General features: G+C 38.9%; 1 protein-coding gene across 6 annotated transcripts in view; it reads right to left on the bottom strand.

Annotated features, from left to right (window-relative positions):
• Window positions 1-15,292, bottom strand: part of palm3 (paralemmin 3) — a 38,620-nt gene that overhangs the window by 5,812 nt on the left and 17,516 nt on the right. For 2 of the 6 annotated variants that reach the window (XM_015056284.1, XM_015056528.1), the window contains exons 1-3: window positions 5,614-5,771; window positions 4,460-4,540; window positions 619-746 (exon numbers count right to left, since the gene is read on the bottom strand). In XM_015056284.1, coding sequence (XP_014911770.1) covers window positions 619-746; window positions 4,460-4,540; window positions 5,614-5,658 — 254 coding nt within the window. In that variant the 5' untranslated portion in view covers window positions 5,659-5,771. Of the gene's footprint in view, window positions 1-618; window positions 747-821; window positions 863-2,048; window positions 2,186-4,459; window positions 4,541-5,613; window positions 5,772-15,292 lie in introns of those variants that run through there. The other 4 variants (XM_015056363.1, XM_015056447.1, XM_015056680.1 and 1 more) reach the window with 4 other exon arrangements.

The raw sequence follows: 15,292 nt of genomic DNA, 5'->3' as shown, positions 1-15,292 counted from the left end.
ACTTCAGATCTTGAAGACTATAAATATGACATGATGACAAAAAAAAAAAAGTAAAAATACCAACCATAGGTTTTGTGGCTGAGCTCTAACGACCAGTTTCGTAAAGCTCAGACCTGCAGGTATCAGTTTTACCCGACCCCCATTTCTCTTTAGGAGCTTTAAACACCAAATTACTTTCTTCACTGACTAAACAAAACATTTCCACCAAAATAACACTTTTGTTTTTCAAAAACAGACTAGAACGTTCTCTGTTTCTTACTGCTATTTACCTGTTAGTATAACCCTGCTGACAATTTTCTTTGATTCTTAAGAAATTATTAAAATATACATATTTTTTGAGTCTCTAATGGCAGTCATTTCTCAATTTCTTGACATATCTACAGAGAAAAAAAAAATCTGTCGATAAAAACGAGAACATAATGTGCCAAAGTTAAAATCTCATCAAAACAAACAGAACGGAAAAGGTTGCATCCATGAATTTAAATTACCTGCTATGTACCAGCTGTACACATACAAAAAAAAGAAGAAATTATGCTGCCAGCCTCTCCACCTGTTTTAACAATCCCAAACTCTTCCTCTTTCTCTGACTAGCATCCACATACACAAAACAGACAGTACCTGTCAGCATGCTTTTCCATATCCTGCTCTTGTGTTCCCCACAGAGAGGAAACGGTGTTCTGGGTGTTTGGTGACAAGGGAGACAAAGGATTTCCTTCCATCAGCCACTGATCTCTTAAAGACTTCCTCTGGAATTTAAGCAAGAGGGTAAGAGGGAAAAAAAAAAAAAAAAAAAGATTAGTGTTAATCAAGTTTTGCCTGACCTGAAGGACTATGCAGAGCAGCTCTGTGTGGTTCTGAAGATACAACCTTAGTCTGAAACAGAAGAACGTTCCACTGTTGTGGAAAAAATCTTGCCCTGTTCCAGCACCAAATAAATCCTCATTGATGATCCCACTGATATCCCACATTATGAAGACACTCCTTTTGGCCCACACGAGTCAGTAAATAAGCACCTTTCAGGATGCCCTATTGCCATGGAGTGGGATTTAAGATATCCTCATACACCTGTTTCAACAAACCCAGTCATCTGGACAAAGTGCGCTGTGAGGATATGTTTTTTGTTTCTCCAGTGCATTTAACATAATTCAGCTTGATTTCCTTTGTCAGACACAATACGACACAGGTGGAAGCCTCAACAATCGCCTGGATCAATGACTTCCTGACAAACAGACCATAGTCTGTGAGGCTGAAGTGTTGTGTGTCTAACCAGGTGGTCAACACCACATGAGCACCACAAAGTTGTGTCCTGTCATCTGCAGAGCTACTCAGAGGAGCAGCGGAGCAAGAGGGGAGCAGACTGTGCTTTCAGTGTTTGGAGCAGTGCAATCTTCTCTGCCTGATCTATTGTCAAACGTGTTGGGGTGGTAGCATCAGAGCTAGTTACTTAAAAAGGTAAACAAACTGACTGTGGACTGCTTTTGAATCGCTAGAGATGATGAGATTTCTTCAGAAAACACAGAACATCATCAGCAATCCTCTTCATGACTGTAGAGGCCTCTTTGCTGTAATACTGACCACCACAAGAGGTTGTTCTTCATGCCCAGCCCATAGCCGTCATCATCTACAAATCTTCTTGAAAAAACTTAACTATGGTTTACAGCTTTTATTTATAATCTATTTTTTTTTTTTTAACTGAACTGAAAACACTTCATATATTGTCCACTTCTCCAAGGTCTCTCAAAAATGTTAGCTGCAGCGTTAGCATCTTTGTTATGTATGTCACTATACATATTTTAGATCTTAAAGGATGTTACAAATAAAAATGCTGGTTGGTTAGCTGTTATTTACATGATTTTAATACATTTTAAACACCACATTAAGTCTATAGAAAACAAACTAGGCTACCAAGATTTCATTAAGATTATTAAATTAGCATCAACTGGCAGTTAGCTACCTAACTGTCATAACTTAGCCTTCAGGAAAATATAAAGCAAACACACATTTAAAAACAGTAAATTAATAAAACAAAGACATGACAAATAGTGTACCTTCAGCTAATATACCAGTCAAGGTAAATGTTGTCTTGTTATTCACCCACTTTTTCCTCATTCGCAAACAAGTTAGCCACTTGCAACTGTCTGTTATGGTCCTGTTATTATACGGTTGCTACGGGAAACAGAATGTTCAAATGAAAATAACTGCCTGTCACCGTATCCAAGCAACAGTGAAAATACTTTGTTTGTTAATCTTTGGACTTTTATTTTGAGACACTGTATAATTCAATTCAAATTTAATTCAAAAGTAATTTATTAATTCCAAAGGGAAATTAAATGTTGTTGTAACTCATATTATCCAAGGTCCTTTAAAACCCCTCAAGTGTCATGAGGACAGTGGTGTCCCCATGGACTTTTTGACTTGCATGTAACTGTTTTTGGGGTTGACAGTTAAAAGAGTTAAGTAGCTGTAGATAGATGCTAATGTGGGCAGGGACAATCTCCTGAAGCAGTCTGTATTACAGCGACACATTTGAAGCCTGACTGAAGATACTTTGTTGTAAAGCAGTCTCATAAAGCGGATGCTCATGGTTGTCTGTAACTTTGTTAATTTTATTAAGAATTCTTCACTGCACCATCATCTCCAGTGGTTCTACGATAGTCTCCAAACGGAACTGTTGTCCAGGTAAACATGAGGTTATTTGTATTCCTCACCTACCTCCACCTCTGTTTCACCATGATGGAAATAGTGTTTGACCTAGTTCTGTTTCTTCTGAAATCTACAATCACATCCTTTGTTTTGTTCAAATTTGAACACCATATGATATGATGATTGTCTCCACACCAGCCCACAAAGTGCTCCGCCAGATCTCTGCTGTACTCAGCTTCTTGTCCATCTCTGCTGCACCCAACATAAAATTAACATAAAATCATAAACTCAGCAGAACCACATCTACTGAGGTAAGATAATGACCGTGAACGTGTCAACCAGCTTATTTCTTATATTTAGCCAGTTAGGCTATTGATTGCTGCATGGTACAACTTAAATATGGTCTTTTGTTGTGAGAAAAATGATTTACGTTTTTGCCCTAGCTTCTCAATTGGATTTATGTCTTTACTTTGACTGAGCCATTCCAATTATGGATACTCCTAGCCTACTCTAGACCATTCCATTGTAGTTTGGCCACTAATTATTATCTAACAATCATGTGAGGCGTTCATAGAACAGATGGACTCATGCAGAGGATACATTTCACACAGGCACAACATTAACTTATTATGTGGCTTCTCAAATCAGTTGATTGCATTGGATTTTATTTAGGTAAATTAGACTAGTAATTCATGCTAAGTGCACCAAACAGAAGATATACATTTTTTAAAAACAAATAAGAGGAATGTATTATTTTCCTTTCATTTCATAGTTATGCACTACTTAAGGTTAGTCTGTCACATAAAATACCAAAAAAATATATTCAAGCTTTTTAGTTGAACAGCAATAATATATATAAAGTTTAATATTTCTGTGAGACTGTAAACCTAAACCTTAAATGTATGATTCCCATCCACCAGAAAGGCCCAGATTTCCAACCTTTGGTAACCTTAACCTGCAGCTACCTACTTATAGTAACTGAAGGCGGCACAATACCACCTCTGTCTCCTTGTGAAGAGCAGAACAAGTCTGGCTCTGTTCCTTTTCCCTGTACAGGGCGCTGCCTTCTCTACAGTTTCCTGCAGGCAAGGAGCTGCATGCAAGTTGATGCTTTCACGTATCGCTTATTTATATTTGCACTGAGGTCAGCTTCAATGCCAAAGCAAATGGATTCACTAAAGGCTGTGATGATAACACCTCCCGTAAAAGGGCACATATCTGGATTGAAATTCAAGGTCAATATTTAAAATCTGTAGCAATTTTTCTTTTTTTTTTTTCTTTTTTTATCCAAAAATTGCTGTTCACTGCTGAAGCACGGTGCACAAACTCACAGCTAGACTGCAGCGTCGACGCTTTCCTACATGTTTCATACACGTACCTTCATGGACCACGAAAAAAAAACAAAAAAACGTGTCCTTCTACTGGACAAACTTTGCACAATTTGAGGAATGTGCCTAAGGGCGGCAAAAGACCGTGGAGTAGGAAGTGGAAACGGCAGTTTGGAAATTATGTGAAAACAATGGAGCAGCGCTGTGACTTGCAGAGTGTGTGTAAACAGTCACATAAAAATGATTTTGGCAGAGGAAGGGGCTGCCTCTAGGATTCCAGGGAACAGGCAGAACCAGGAAACGTGACAGGTTATACTTACAGGTCATCTATGCGAGTGTGTGGAGAGAGAATGTGTGAAGAAAGTTGACATACAAACAAGCTGGAGTAAATACACAGATGATGTTTGCTGAGCAAAATGAAGGCAGGATGTAAATGAGTGTGCGTGTGCATGCGTGTGTGTAAGGTTAGATCATCATGCGTGTCAGACCTTGAGCTGTTGTTGTCTAAGCCGCTCATCCTCCTTTTCTCTTCTGACTTTGTCCTGCTCTTCCTGTAGCCGGCGCTTCTCCTGGACAAGAACAAGAGACACAGCAGAGAAAGAGACTTAAGGGTTTAGTCTGCACAGAGCACAGGAAGAGTCAGAACCACAATGCTTTAATTGCCATTGTACCGAAGCACAACAAAATTCATTTCATTTCAGAAGTAGGATCACGTAAAGCGCAGGAACAAATCATCATAAACACAGTTAATCTAAAATAAAACATAAACTGAACCAAAAATAATTAATTAAAATAGATTACTAGAAAAGACTCAAAGCATTTAATTTGTTCTGTTGCACCTGGAATTGAAACAGATTTTGGTTGGGCTTTAAATTCCATTGGACCAACACATTCACTATTTTGATGTTGCACAATATTTTGAATAGTTAAGCGAGGAGCATATGAAAAAAAGAAAAGCTTTTTTCGGTGTATTTATGTTTGGCACACCTTAGCAGATGGATGGTAATCTTTTCATCAGAGGGGGACAAAAAAAAAATAATAATAATGTTCCAGCTCCTTTTAAGCAGGTTGGCTTCTGCTGCTACACAGCGTTTGTAAGAGCCAGCTGGAGATGGAGGTCTGGGCTTTCACCACATCATTCAAACACATGAATAGAGCTGCTCCAATAGCAGCCTGTTGCTGTGGACTCAAAATGTGTTTTCGTTTGTTTGTCTTTTACTGTTTTTCCCCCCCATTTTCCATCAAGCTGTTTTTCTATAATTTTAAGATGTTTGTCTAATGATTATATTGCTTTTCTAATGATGAGTCACCATGGCAATGGGAGACATTTATAAGAAATAACAAATCAATCAATCAATCAAATTTTATTTGTACAGCACATTTCAGGAACAAGACATTTCAAAGTACTGTACATGAGATTAGACTTCATTTTGAATTTTATGCATTTAATTTTTATTCTTTAATTATATTCTTCAGTTTCTTTAATAATTTGCAAAATCACATTTATTTGCCATCCGCTGACTGTTTCAGTCAAACCCGCTCGTCACGTTCACATTCAGTGAAATATTTAAAATGTCCAGATAGCAAAAAGAGAGCTGCTGAATCTCTCTATGCTGTGTGTTTTTTATGCGTGTGTACTCACAGCAATGGCCTCCAGTCGCTGTTTGTATTTCTCGGCCTCATCCATCCTGGCACCTGTCAGACACCAGGACACGATCAAAGTTTAGAGCTCTGTGGTTAACAAACACACAAACACTCAACTGGATCCATTCACTCCACAAGTTTTTATCACGGTAGGGGGTTTGGAAAGAGCAACCCCCCCCCCCCCCTGTACTTTCAAAAAAAAATAAACAACAACAAAAATCCACGGAATTCCTCTGAAATCCAACAGAGCATTTTCTTCTGTTGGTGTGTCAATTTTCCCAGCTTTTGTGCTGTAATTTTTTTTTTGTTTTGTTTTCATCTTTGTAAGTGTAAATGTTGGCTGTCATCTGAAGAGAAGAATCAAAGAGCATTTCTGCACAAGTCCCCAAACTCCTGCAGTCTCGTTCCTGCAACATCAGAGACTGAGTAGGCAAGCTGATGAGTGGGAGCAAGATCAGAGGCAGAGGCTCAGGTTCAGCCTTCACAGTTGGCAAAGTGTGTAATTTGGCAAGCATAAGGCAACATGTGCCCTTAACGACAGAGCTCCTCTGACCCACAGTCCCAAATAAAAACCACAAGAATGTCCCCCTTCTGATCCATAGTTAATCTTCAAGTTTTGTCGTGACACGTTCTGTCTGAGAAAAGGAGCAGAGGAAATATTAGGGTTTTCCCTGCAGCTAACACTAAATTGGAAAATATTTGAGTTCTACAAAACCCCAAGGTACACAAGAGAGCTTAAAGAAGAGTCATACATAGCAACCAGCTCCTCAGCACTCCATCATTCTTGTGCTCTCACCAACTACGACGACAACAACAACAAAAAACGGCTCAGAAATCTCTGGTTTTATCAATTGAAAGGACAAAGAAAAACAAATCTTACGAAAGCCAGAAATGTACATTTATTGACAGTAATTTTACCCAAACAGTTATTTTTCAAACCCAAACAGTTCTTTTTTCAGGGTTTGATAATTATACCACCTGGATTTTACAAAAAAAAAAAAAAAAAAAAAAAAAAAGTGGTATTGTGAATACTTGCCAGATGAACTGCACTCAAACACTTCCATTCATCCCACTGTTATTTTCATTTTCAGTACAGTTCAGGTCAGGGTGTTTCCAACCACTTAATATTAACCTGCTTTGTCTCATCCAAAATTAAATATGACGAGTCCTTGGGGTCGTGGTCCTCTCATTTTCAACCATCTGTCAATCAGAAACGGCTGAGACACGGCCAAAGCTCAAACCTGACATGAACTGGAAACTGCTGGATCATCAATATCACTTTCTACTCCTTCGTGCTTGACTAAAACTTGCAGGAAATAAAGTTTTAAATTACTGTGCCAACTATCAGTGTTAATGGCAACATAATGCTCTGGGGTTGGTTTGTTGCCATGGATAATAGTGTTTTGTACGTGAGGATGATTTTTTGTTTACTGAAGTTGAGCCAGGTGAAGATACAAACTTTGAGGAGTTCTGGGTAGAATGTATTCACACACACACAAAAAAGAATTGTTCATCTTCATCTTAAATGTAAATTGTATATTTTGTAAACTAGCTTTACTGCTGATGATTATTTCAATAATCAATTCATCACAATTAATTATTTCAGTCCAAGTTGATTATCTTAAAAAGTAAATAATTTTATTCAAGAGGAGGGAATCACATATTCAGCTAGGATGCTAGAGCCTTGATGATGGTTACAAAAAGAGTTTGGTAAAGGTTGTAACATTTACCCAAATATTATCGGTATGTATGGAAATGTCTGAGCTGTGGGTTACAGACAATTCATAAAGTTGTGCAAATATTACTTGATAGTTTTGTTCCCCCCCCCCCATGTGCTTTACACTCTGAAAAAAAGAAAAATTCAAATAAACCATTCACATCCCCAAAATATATCATTCATGGCCATGATGAGTGTATGCAAATTTCTGGCTGCAACTGTAGATCATCTAGTTATAAAAAAACAAAACAAAAAACAAAACAAAACAAAACAAAAACAATCCTGTGCTGTGTGTGCAGATGCTATGCTGCACACACTTATAAAGCTCACACACTCTACAAATGAGGTCTCTCCTTTCTTCCCAGAGGGGAGCTCTGCACAGCACAGGCTATTGTTGCTCCCTCAGAACGGAAGATCTTCCAGGGCCTTAGAGGGTGTTAGTCATCATAGACAGAAACCTCATCTTCTTGATGCCAGAGGGATTCCTCCTGGCGCCCTCCAGGTGTAAGCGGGTGGGTGGATGGGGGTGAGGGTGGGGGTCACAAAAGAGGTCCCTCATAAACACTGGCAAACACATCCCTGTGCTCGAAGAGAGACAGGAATAAAAGAAAAAGAGAGAGGGAGGAAAACAATGCAACTGTGGAAAAAAAAAATAAAAATCTAACCTGCTTTTCATCATGCAACTCTAAAAAAAGATGCGCACAGACACAATTCAGAAACATCCCATCGATGCAGAGCAACAGAAGTAGAAAAAGACTACATTTTCCCGTGGAAGGCTTTTGAATGACTGAAGGTGCAGTGACAGCTTACAGTATAAGCCTCCGTAGGGAGTGGAGGCTTGTATCTCATCAGGGCTTGAGGAGAACGCCTAGAATAGCAGTCTGAGATAAACAAGCAAACACAAACCGAGGCTTTGATGAGGAGGTATTGAGCAGCTCCCTGCAGACACACACACTGACTTCAATAATTAAGCATGATACAGGAGCAGCGCAGAGATGGGAGGGCTGACAAAGTCAAAAAGTTAGGAGATGGTAAGAAGACGGAAAGAAAGAAAAAGACGGGAAGGAAATGAGGCGACGCGAGGTTGCGGCACCTGGTTAGCTGGTTCGGGCTTCGGCTCCGTTAACGTCGGCATGCAGGGAATGAGCTGTGACAGGAAGGTAAATGTAAACATGAAAGAAGGCATCAGGAGGTGTCAGAAGCTTCTGAGCACTGTGAACCAGAGTGGCTCACGACTCTCTCTCTCTCCAAGTCAAGTCTTTAATGACTCAAATAATGCTCTTTCATCAGATGCATGCATACTCGTCTGCCTATAACACAGATGTAGGTTATGAATTCAAATCATTCTAATGGACAATGCGTCTTTTAGAGCATCTTATTCCAAAAAAATAAAATAAAATAAAAAATCTGCTGTGAAAACAGCCCCACACAGCATAACCCCTCCACCCACCACACAACAAAAAACAACAGCAAACAGCAGCAATTTAAAATAATAATTAAAAGGAAAAAAACAAACAAAAAAAACAGGTTATATCTGCTTTTTTACACAGACGTGCCATGTTTGCTGCATAATGAAGCTGCAGTCAATGTATAATTTAACTTGTTAGACTGTCAGAAACCTTTTCCCTGAACCAGGGCAGTTCAGAGCTAGGATTTATCCTCCCTCGCCCCCACCCAAAGATTATGTTCCAGTAACACTTCTTAAATATAGTTTATTAAAGATCATTAAATTTTACACTTTTCCTATAAGAGATCTTAATGCTGTTTCACTGAGTAAAACATAACCCTGATAATCCTCCCCTTCATCTCACTTTTACTACAAATGCAAGTGAATGTAGAAGTCTGCATCTGTGATCATTTAATATCTGCCACAGTTATACAGAGATTGGGATCTTGTTTATCCAAGTTATGGACCAAAGCTGTTAAAGTTTCATTGCTTATAGTTTTATTATAGAAAACCCATGTTTTTTTTATTTTTATTTTAGAGAAGGAGCCCTTTTTATTTTCCATTTCTTTTTTACACACTTGGCAGCAGTGTGGAGAAGAGAGCCAGACAACCCTCTCAGCGTCAGCAGATGTAATTTACATATCACAAACGCAGCGCAGCAGCCAAAAACACACAACAAACGGCCCCGGGGACGTTAAGGGTTCAGGGCATGTAAGTCCCGGGGCATAAAGGTTCAGGGTAACGTAATGGAGACGCGTCTAAAGATAAACCGATGAGTCAAATCAGGAAAACTGGAATCCAGAAGGTGGAATAGAAGATGTGAATAGAAGCAGGACAATATACTTACATGTTGTATAATTTGTGCAGTATTTAATGGACAGTGCTCACATTTTGAGAACAGTCAGAAGTTGTTTTTTTTTTTTTCTTCATTTGAATTCTTTGATCTGACCACAGATCTTCACACCTTAACTGTGAATGTTCACACGACTCCCACAATCATCACGAAGAATCAAGAAGGAAGAGCAGTTTACAAATTTGGTGTGGGACTGAACCTGCACCTCTGTTCAGTCAGATTAAAGCAAGCGTACCTCAACGAAATAACGATTCCAGACTCAGAATACAGAACACTATGGTAACAATTTAAAAAAAAAAAAATATATATATATATATATATATATATATATTAGCAAACTTAATATTCATGACAAAGTCGTCAGAAAAAAAAAAAAACATGAAAAGAATCAGAGATTAGTAGGAAAAACCCAGCAAGGATGATTCTCCTACAACACCTCATAAAAAAGAAGCTCAGATTATTTACATCAGACAAAGTTTAGCCTTTAAAATGTATCCACTCACAGGATGATGGGCTACGTCGCTAAGCAGCCCCCTGGCACTTGTTCATGCAATGAACTGAGGTAAAACCACAAAGAAATTAGGCAGTCTGCAGATGTAGTACAGAATCAACATGCCGCAGATTTGTGTCATTTATGAGCTTTTGAAATGCATGAGAGTATATTAGTGAAGTTGGAGGACACAGGCTTCCACTCCCTACTGAGCTCAGTGATGCGAGTGCATCGGTCGTCACCATGAAGCTTAAAATGCTGTAAATTAAGACAGGCCTCCAGTGAGCTGTTGGCTGCTTTCTTTGTAAAATGCAATGCACAAAAGGAAGCAAATTACCATTGTCTGTATTGATCTAAAAAGTTTTATGATGTGGGGACCACAGCTGACAGCAATTACAAAAGCTAAGCTGTTAAAAGCCTCTTGGTATGCCAGAAAAAATGTCTCCACAATCCAATGTCTGTTTTTATGTGCTATATAAATTAAATTTATGTTGACATTTTACCAAGACCTGATTCTTGTCAGCTTTTTTCAGAAATATGCATTTTCAGCAAACTCAAGAGAGCGGAAATCTTTGGGGTAACTCCAAAGATTACATAGAGTTTTGTCATTTTGTCAAGTTGAGAGCCATTGCCATTCTCCGTTTGTCGATTAAAATTTTCAGGGGTTTTTGCTGAATCACAGTACAGATGGATAATTTAATGTCCAAGATCACATCATTTACATTGGTGTTCCTGCGGAACGGATGTCCTAATGTCACAATTGATTCATTTATATTTGGTTGTTCATCAAGAAATTGTTTATTTCCCCTAGCCGGAACCAGTTGTGGCCAAGAAAGAACTAGAATATCAGGGACTTAACCAGAGCTGGCATTAATGACTAGTTAACTACAGGTTGGCAGAAAACCCACATACAAAGGAAAGAAACTTAATTCAGGTTTGACCAGGTTAACCATTTTAGCTTTTGAGCTAGTGCTAATTAAATGCAGTTGAGGTTCCTTAAATGCAGAAGCTGAAATGATGATTATACAAATTGCATTGCATTTAAAAGGTATTCATAACACCTTTTTCAATTTGTTAGTTTTATTTCGAAATAGATTAACTTCTACCTCTGCATATAATATTCCAGAATGACGAGACGTGATTTCTTACATTTGCGCAAATACCTTTAAAAGAGCAGAAAAAAAACAATCACATGTATGCAACCTTTCCTCATTATTTCATTGATGCACCTTTGGCAGCAATTACACCATCAAATCTTCTTGAGTGTGATGCCACAAGCTTGGCACACCTGTTTTTGGGCATTTCCATCCGTTCTCAATCTCCAATGAAGCTGAATCAAATCAGTGGTTCACTACCAGGCCTCTGTGGAGCTGAAAGACATGCTGATGAGGGAATTCAAGCATTCAATTCAGGTGTGTTGCTGACGGGCTGCATCTAAAAGTTGCAGGACAGGAGTCTCACTACAAGCTAATGCATTTTGATGATTCAATCAGCTGGATGTGACCTTGCATTTTACCAGCTTGATGTGGTTTAGGTCTATAGAAAAGAGGCACTTTTGAAACAAAGTTAAAAAAAAAAATCTACTGGGATACTTACAAAAGAAAATGGACATAAAATCTTAACCAAAAGGCAGCTGCTTTAAAATTATATTTGAACTTATTCAAATATATGTTGCATTATAAAGCAGTCGTTGTTAATGCAGGCAGACTTAAATCTTGTCTCCACAGACGTCCAGCTGCCTCTCAAGTCTCTGCAAACTTTTCAGCAGACCTTCCTCCCACCCAATTGCAAAAGAATGCGGTGTATATTTGCCAAGCAATGCGTGTGTGCATGTTTATATAACAATGTATATTTGCTTTGCGAGGTGTTAGGAGAGCTGCACACAAAGCACGAGTTTAGTGACATCAGCTCTGTGGAAACAGATGGCAGAGCAGAAGGAGGTCTGGAATGCAAACTAGAAGAATCGCCAAGTATTAACAGCTCCCATTTTGTGACACCCAAGAAGCACGTGATCGGATCAATGATCGAGAAAGGAATGTCTTCAAAATCAAAGTTTAGAGACATTTCTACAGTATTTGGTGGGATTGTCTTTGGACTGTATGACTTGGGTTACATGTTTTGGGTTTCCTTCCACAAGCTTCTCACAGTAGTTTGCTGGAGTTCTGGCCCGTTCGTCCTGACAGAACCAGTACAACTCAGTAAGGTTTGCAGGCCACTTCGCTTGTACATGCCTTTTCAAATCTGGCTACAAATTCTCTACAAAGTGAGATCAGGTCTTTATAAAGGCCACACCAAAACATTCACGTTCTTTGTCTGTAAACCACTTTATAGCCAGTTTGGCTGTATGCTTAGTGTCACTACTGGTTAACGTATTTAAATGTTGTTTCAAAAATTTCCACATAATGTTCTTTCCTCATGATGCCATGTATTTTATGAAGTCTATCATTTCTTCCTGCAGAAAAACAGCCCCACAACATGATACTGCCACTCCTGTGCATCACAGTTAGGATGTTAGAAGCATACTCGTTTTTCTCCAAATGTAACAATAGTTATTATGGCCAAACATTTCCACCTTAGCTTCATCAGATTACAGGACACATCTCCAAAAATGAAGGTCTTTCTCCCTGTGTGCATTGGTAAACTGCAATCTGACTTTTTTTAGGTTTCTTTTGGTGTAATGGCTTCCATACATTTCAAGGTGAATGTTGATTTTGAACCAAAACACGTTCAACTCTGGGACTAACCTGTTTCCTTCGCGAGACACCTGATGGTTAGATATCCCCATACTGTCAACGTAATTATACTTCTGAATAATTATTCGAACAGATTAATGTGGCACCTTAAAGCATCTTGAAATTGCTCCCAAGGATGAACCAGACTTACTCTTCTTGTTTGACCCATTGTGTCAAACAAGAAAAGCAGTGCGATCCAGGTGTGGCCTTACAATACAACCGCAGGTGTGGCACCAATGTGTCAGTCAAAATGTCAGAGGTTTCCACTGGCATTACATCATCATCTGGTCTTTCATTCCTTGTTTAAAGAGACAGCAATCACTCTGTATTTATCCTTGTGTTTTTCAAGAAATCTCTGAAATATTCCCTTTCTCATTCTTGTGGCATTTAGCGGATAGAGATCATTTTTGTAATTTTAGCAAACTAAAACAAGAAAAGTTTGGTCTGATTGAACTTGAGACAATGAGAAAAAAATGTGTGTTTTTTTTCATTCAGTGCATGCAAACTTCTGGTCCAACTGCACAACACGTGGGTCGGCTGGATTTTGCCATCTAAACAGGGAGAGCAGTGGCTTTTTAATCACAGTCGACACTCAAAGGGAAGGTCTTAATTGCTTTTGGGAAGTGAAAATTGCACAAAGTCTGAAACCAGACAAAATTGTTTTTTTCCAACAGAATGATGATGCACATCAAAGTTGGTTTTGAAACAGAGGCTAACAACAGGGAAAACCAAACAATTTACCAGGAAACCAATCAATTTAAAAGAGCTCTGCTATGTCTGAAATGAAGCTTGGTAAAATAGTAGTTTGCGAATGGACAAAAAAAGAGGAGTGTGGTTTCTCTGCAACTTGCTTAGTGACATTTAGTGACCAAATATGATCGGGGTGTATGTACATGTTTGGCACTATACACATGACTTTAAGCTTGTATGGATGGCAGAAAATTCACACTAAATTTAAACGTGTGCGTCCGATTGTTAAAATTCACTGAAGTTGGCTCATCATTCCACTCTGGAAACGTGTGCATAAACACATCATTGCAAGCCCAAAACATAATATGAGATACCTGTTCATGATGAGTGCTTACTTATAAACTTTTGACTGTAACTGTATGCATTTAAATTTTGAGGATCTGCATACAGAAGGCAAAGAAAACTCTAAAAAGGAAAAAAAAAAAAAAAGAAAAAGCTCCACGCACAAAACAAATAAATGGTTCTGAATATAGTAGAGATGGTGTGAGGGCAGAGAGCGTCATTAAAAGGCCACCGTGTGACTTTCCCTATTGTACGATAATTATGCTGCTGCCTGCCCTGCTTTACAGAAAGCTGAGGTTTCTGCAGTGTTTTTCTCAGACGTTGCTGAATGGAGGTGGGAGATTACTGTAAAAGCAAAAATTGTGCAGGAGGTAAAAGCCAGGATGGCTTAGAGAATCAAAATTCCTTTTCTGGATCAGAATATCCATGATTTTGTTTTTAAAAAGTCTTATTACACAGCACATAGCGAATATTGCAGGGGTCCATTTAAGTACCTATAAACTTGGGATAACAGAAGACTCACAAAAACAAAGCCTGTGCCATTTCGAGTGAAGATAAAAATTCAACACGAGTCGTTTCGAATTTCCTGTGAAACAGACAGAAACCAGGTCAAGGCCATTGGAAATTGAAAATATCCTCCCACCCGTGTGTTTAGGAACAGGAAGAGCACAAACAATGTCGAACAGACGACTACAGACGGAACATGCAGTCGCACGATCCCTGAACCCGAGCATCCTCCGCTGTCGTCGCCGGCCATCGCTCAGGAAGAGCCCGACTCAAACGGGCAGCAAGCCGTAAAGCAAATTCTACGATGAATTTGAACTTCAATTGCAGGGGGGAGAAATGAAAGAGGCAATCACTCTGTGGCTTGAGAGATGGACGGAGTGAATTGTTGTAAAAGTGCTTTTTCATCAGTTATTGATTTTTAGTTCCTTTACAGACTCTGCAGCAGGAATCACATTATTAGAGATGGATATCCTGCGTATTGAGATAGAAATAAATCTGTCACACAGTGGAAGGCTGTGGGTCTGTGTGTGCCGTACACATGTGGGTGGTATGGGTGGAATTTGTGGAGCCTGGATGGCACTGCTGAAACAGCACAAGGTTCTTCTGATTGACAGTGCAGGTCAGCGGAACGAAAACACTACATTCCAGCTCTGCGCGCGTCTGTCTGCAAAGTTCTGGACAGCTACATGTCACAGCTAATGGACAAGAGCATTTTGGAGCATGCAAGGTCTAACTGCTGTGTCTATCTACACCTCTTGAATCTGTTCACGTTTTGGCCCCGTACATCCACAAACACGGTGCATTATTGGGAAGTGGGAGAAAATTGACTGATGGTTTGCTTTTTTTTTTTTTTTTTTTTTTTTCCAAAAAAAAAAAAATGGAAAAAAGTCTGCTTTTTT

The sequence above is a fragment of the Poecilia latipinna genome, unplaced genomic scaffold (assembly GCF_001443285.1).
Source record: "Poecilia latipinna isolate Pla-1442-1.1 unplaced genomic scaffold, P_latipinna-1.0 Scaffold4, whole genome shotgun sequence".
NCBI classification, from domain to species: domain Eukaryota; kingdom Metazoa; phylum Chordata; class Actinopteri; order Cyprinodontiformes; family Poeciliidae; genus Poecilia; species Poecilia latipinna.
The sequence above is the reverse complement of the archived record's forward strand: the minus strand, read 5'-3'. Positions and strand labels throughout refer to the sequence as shown.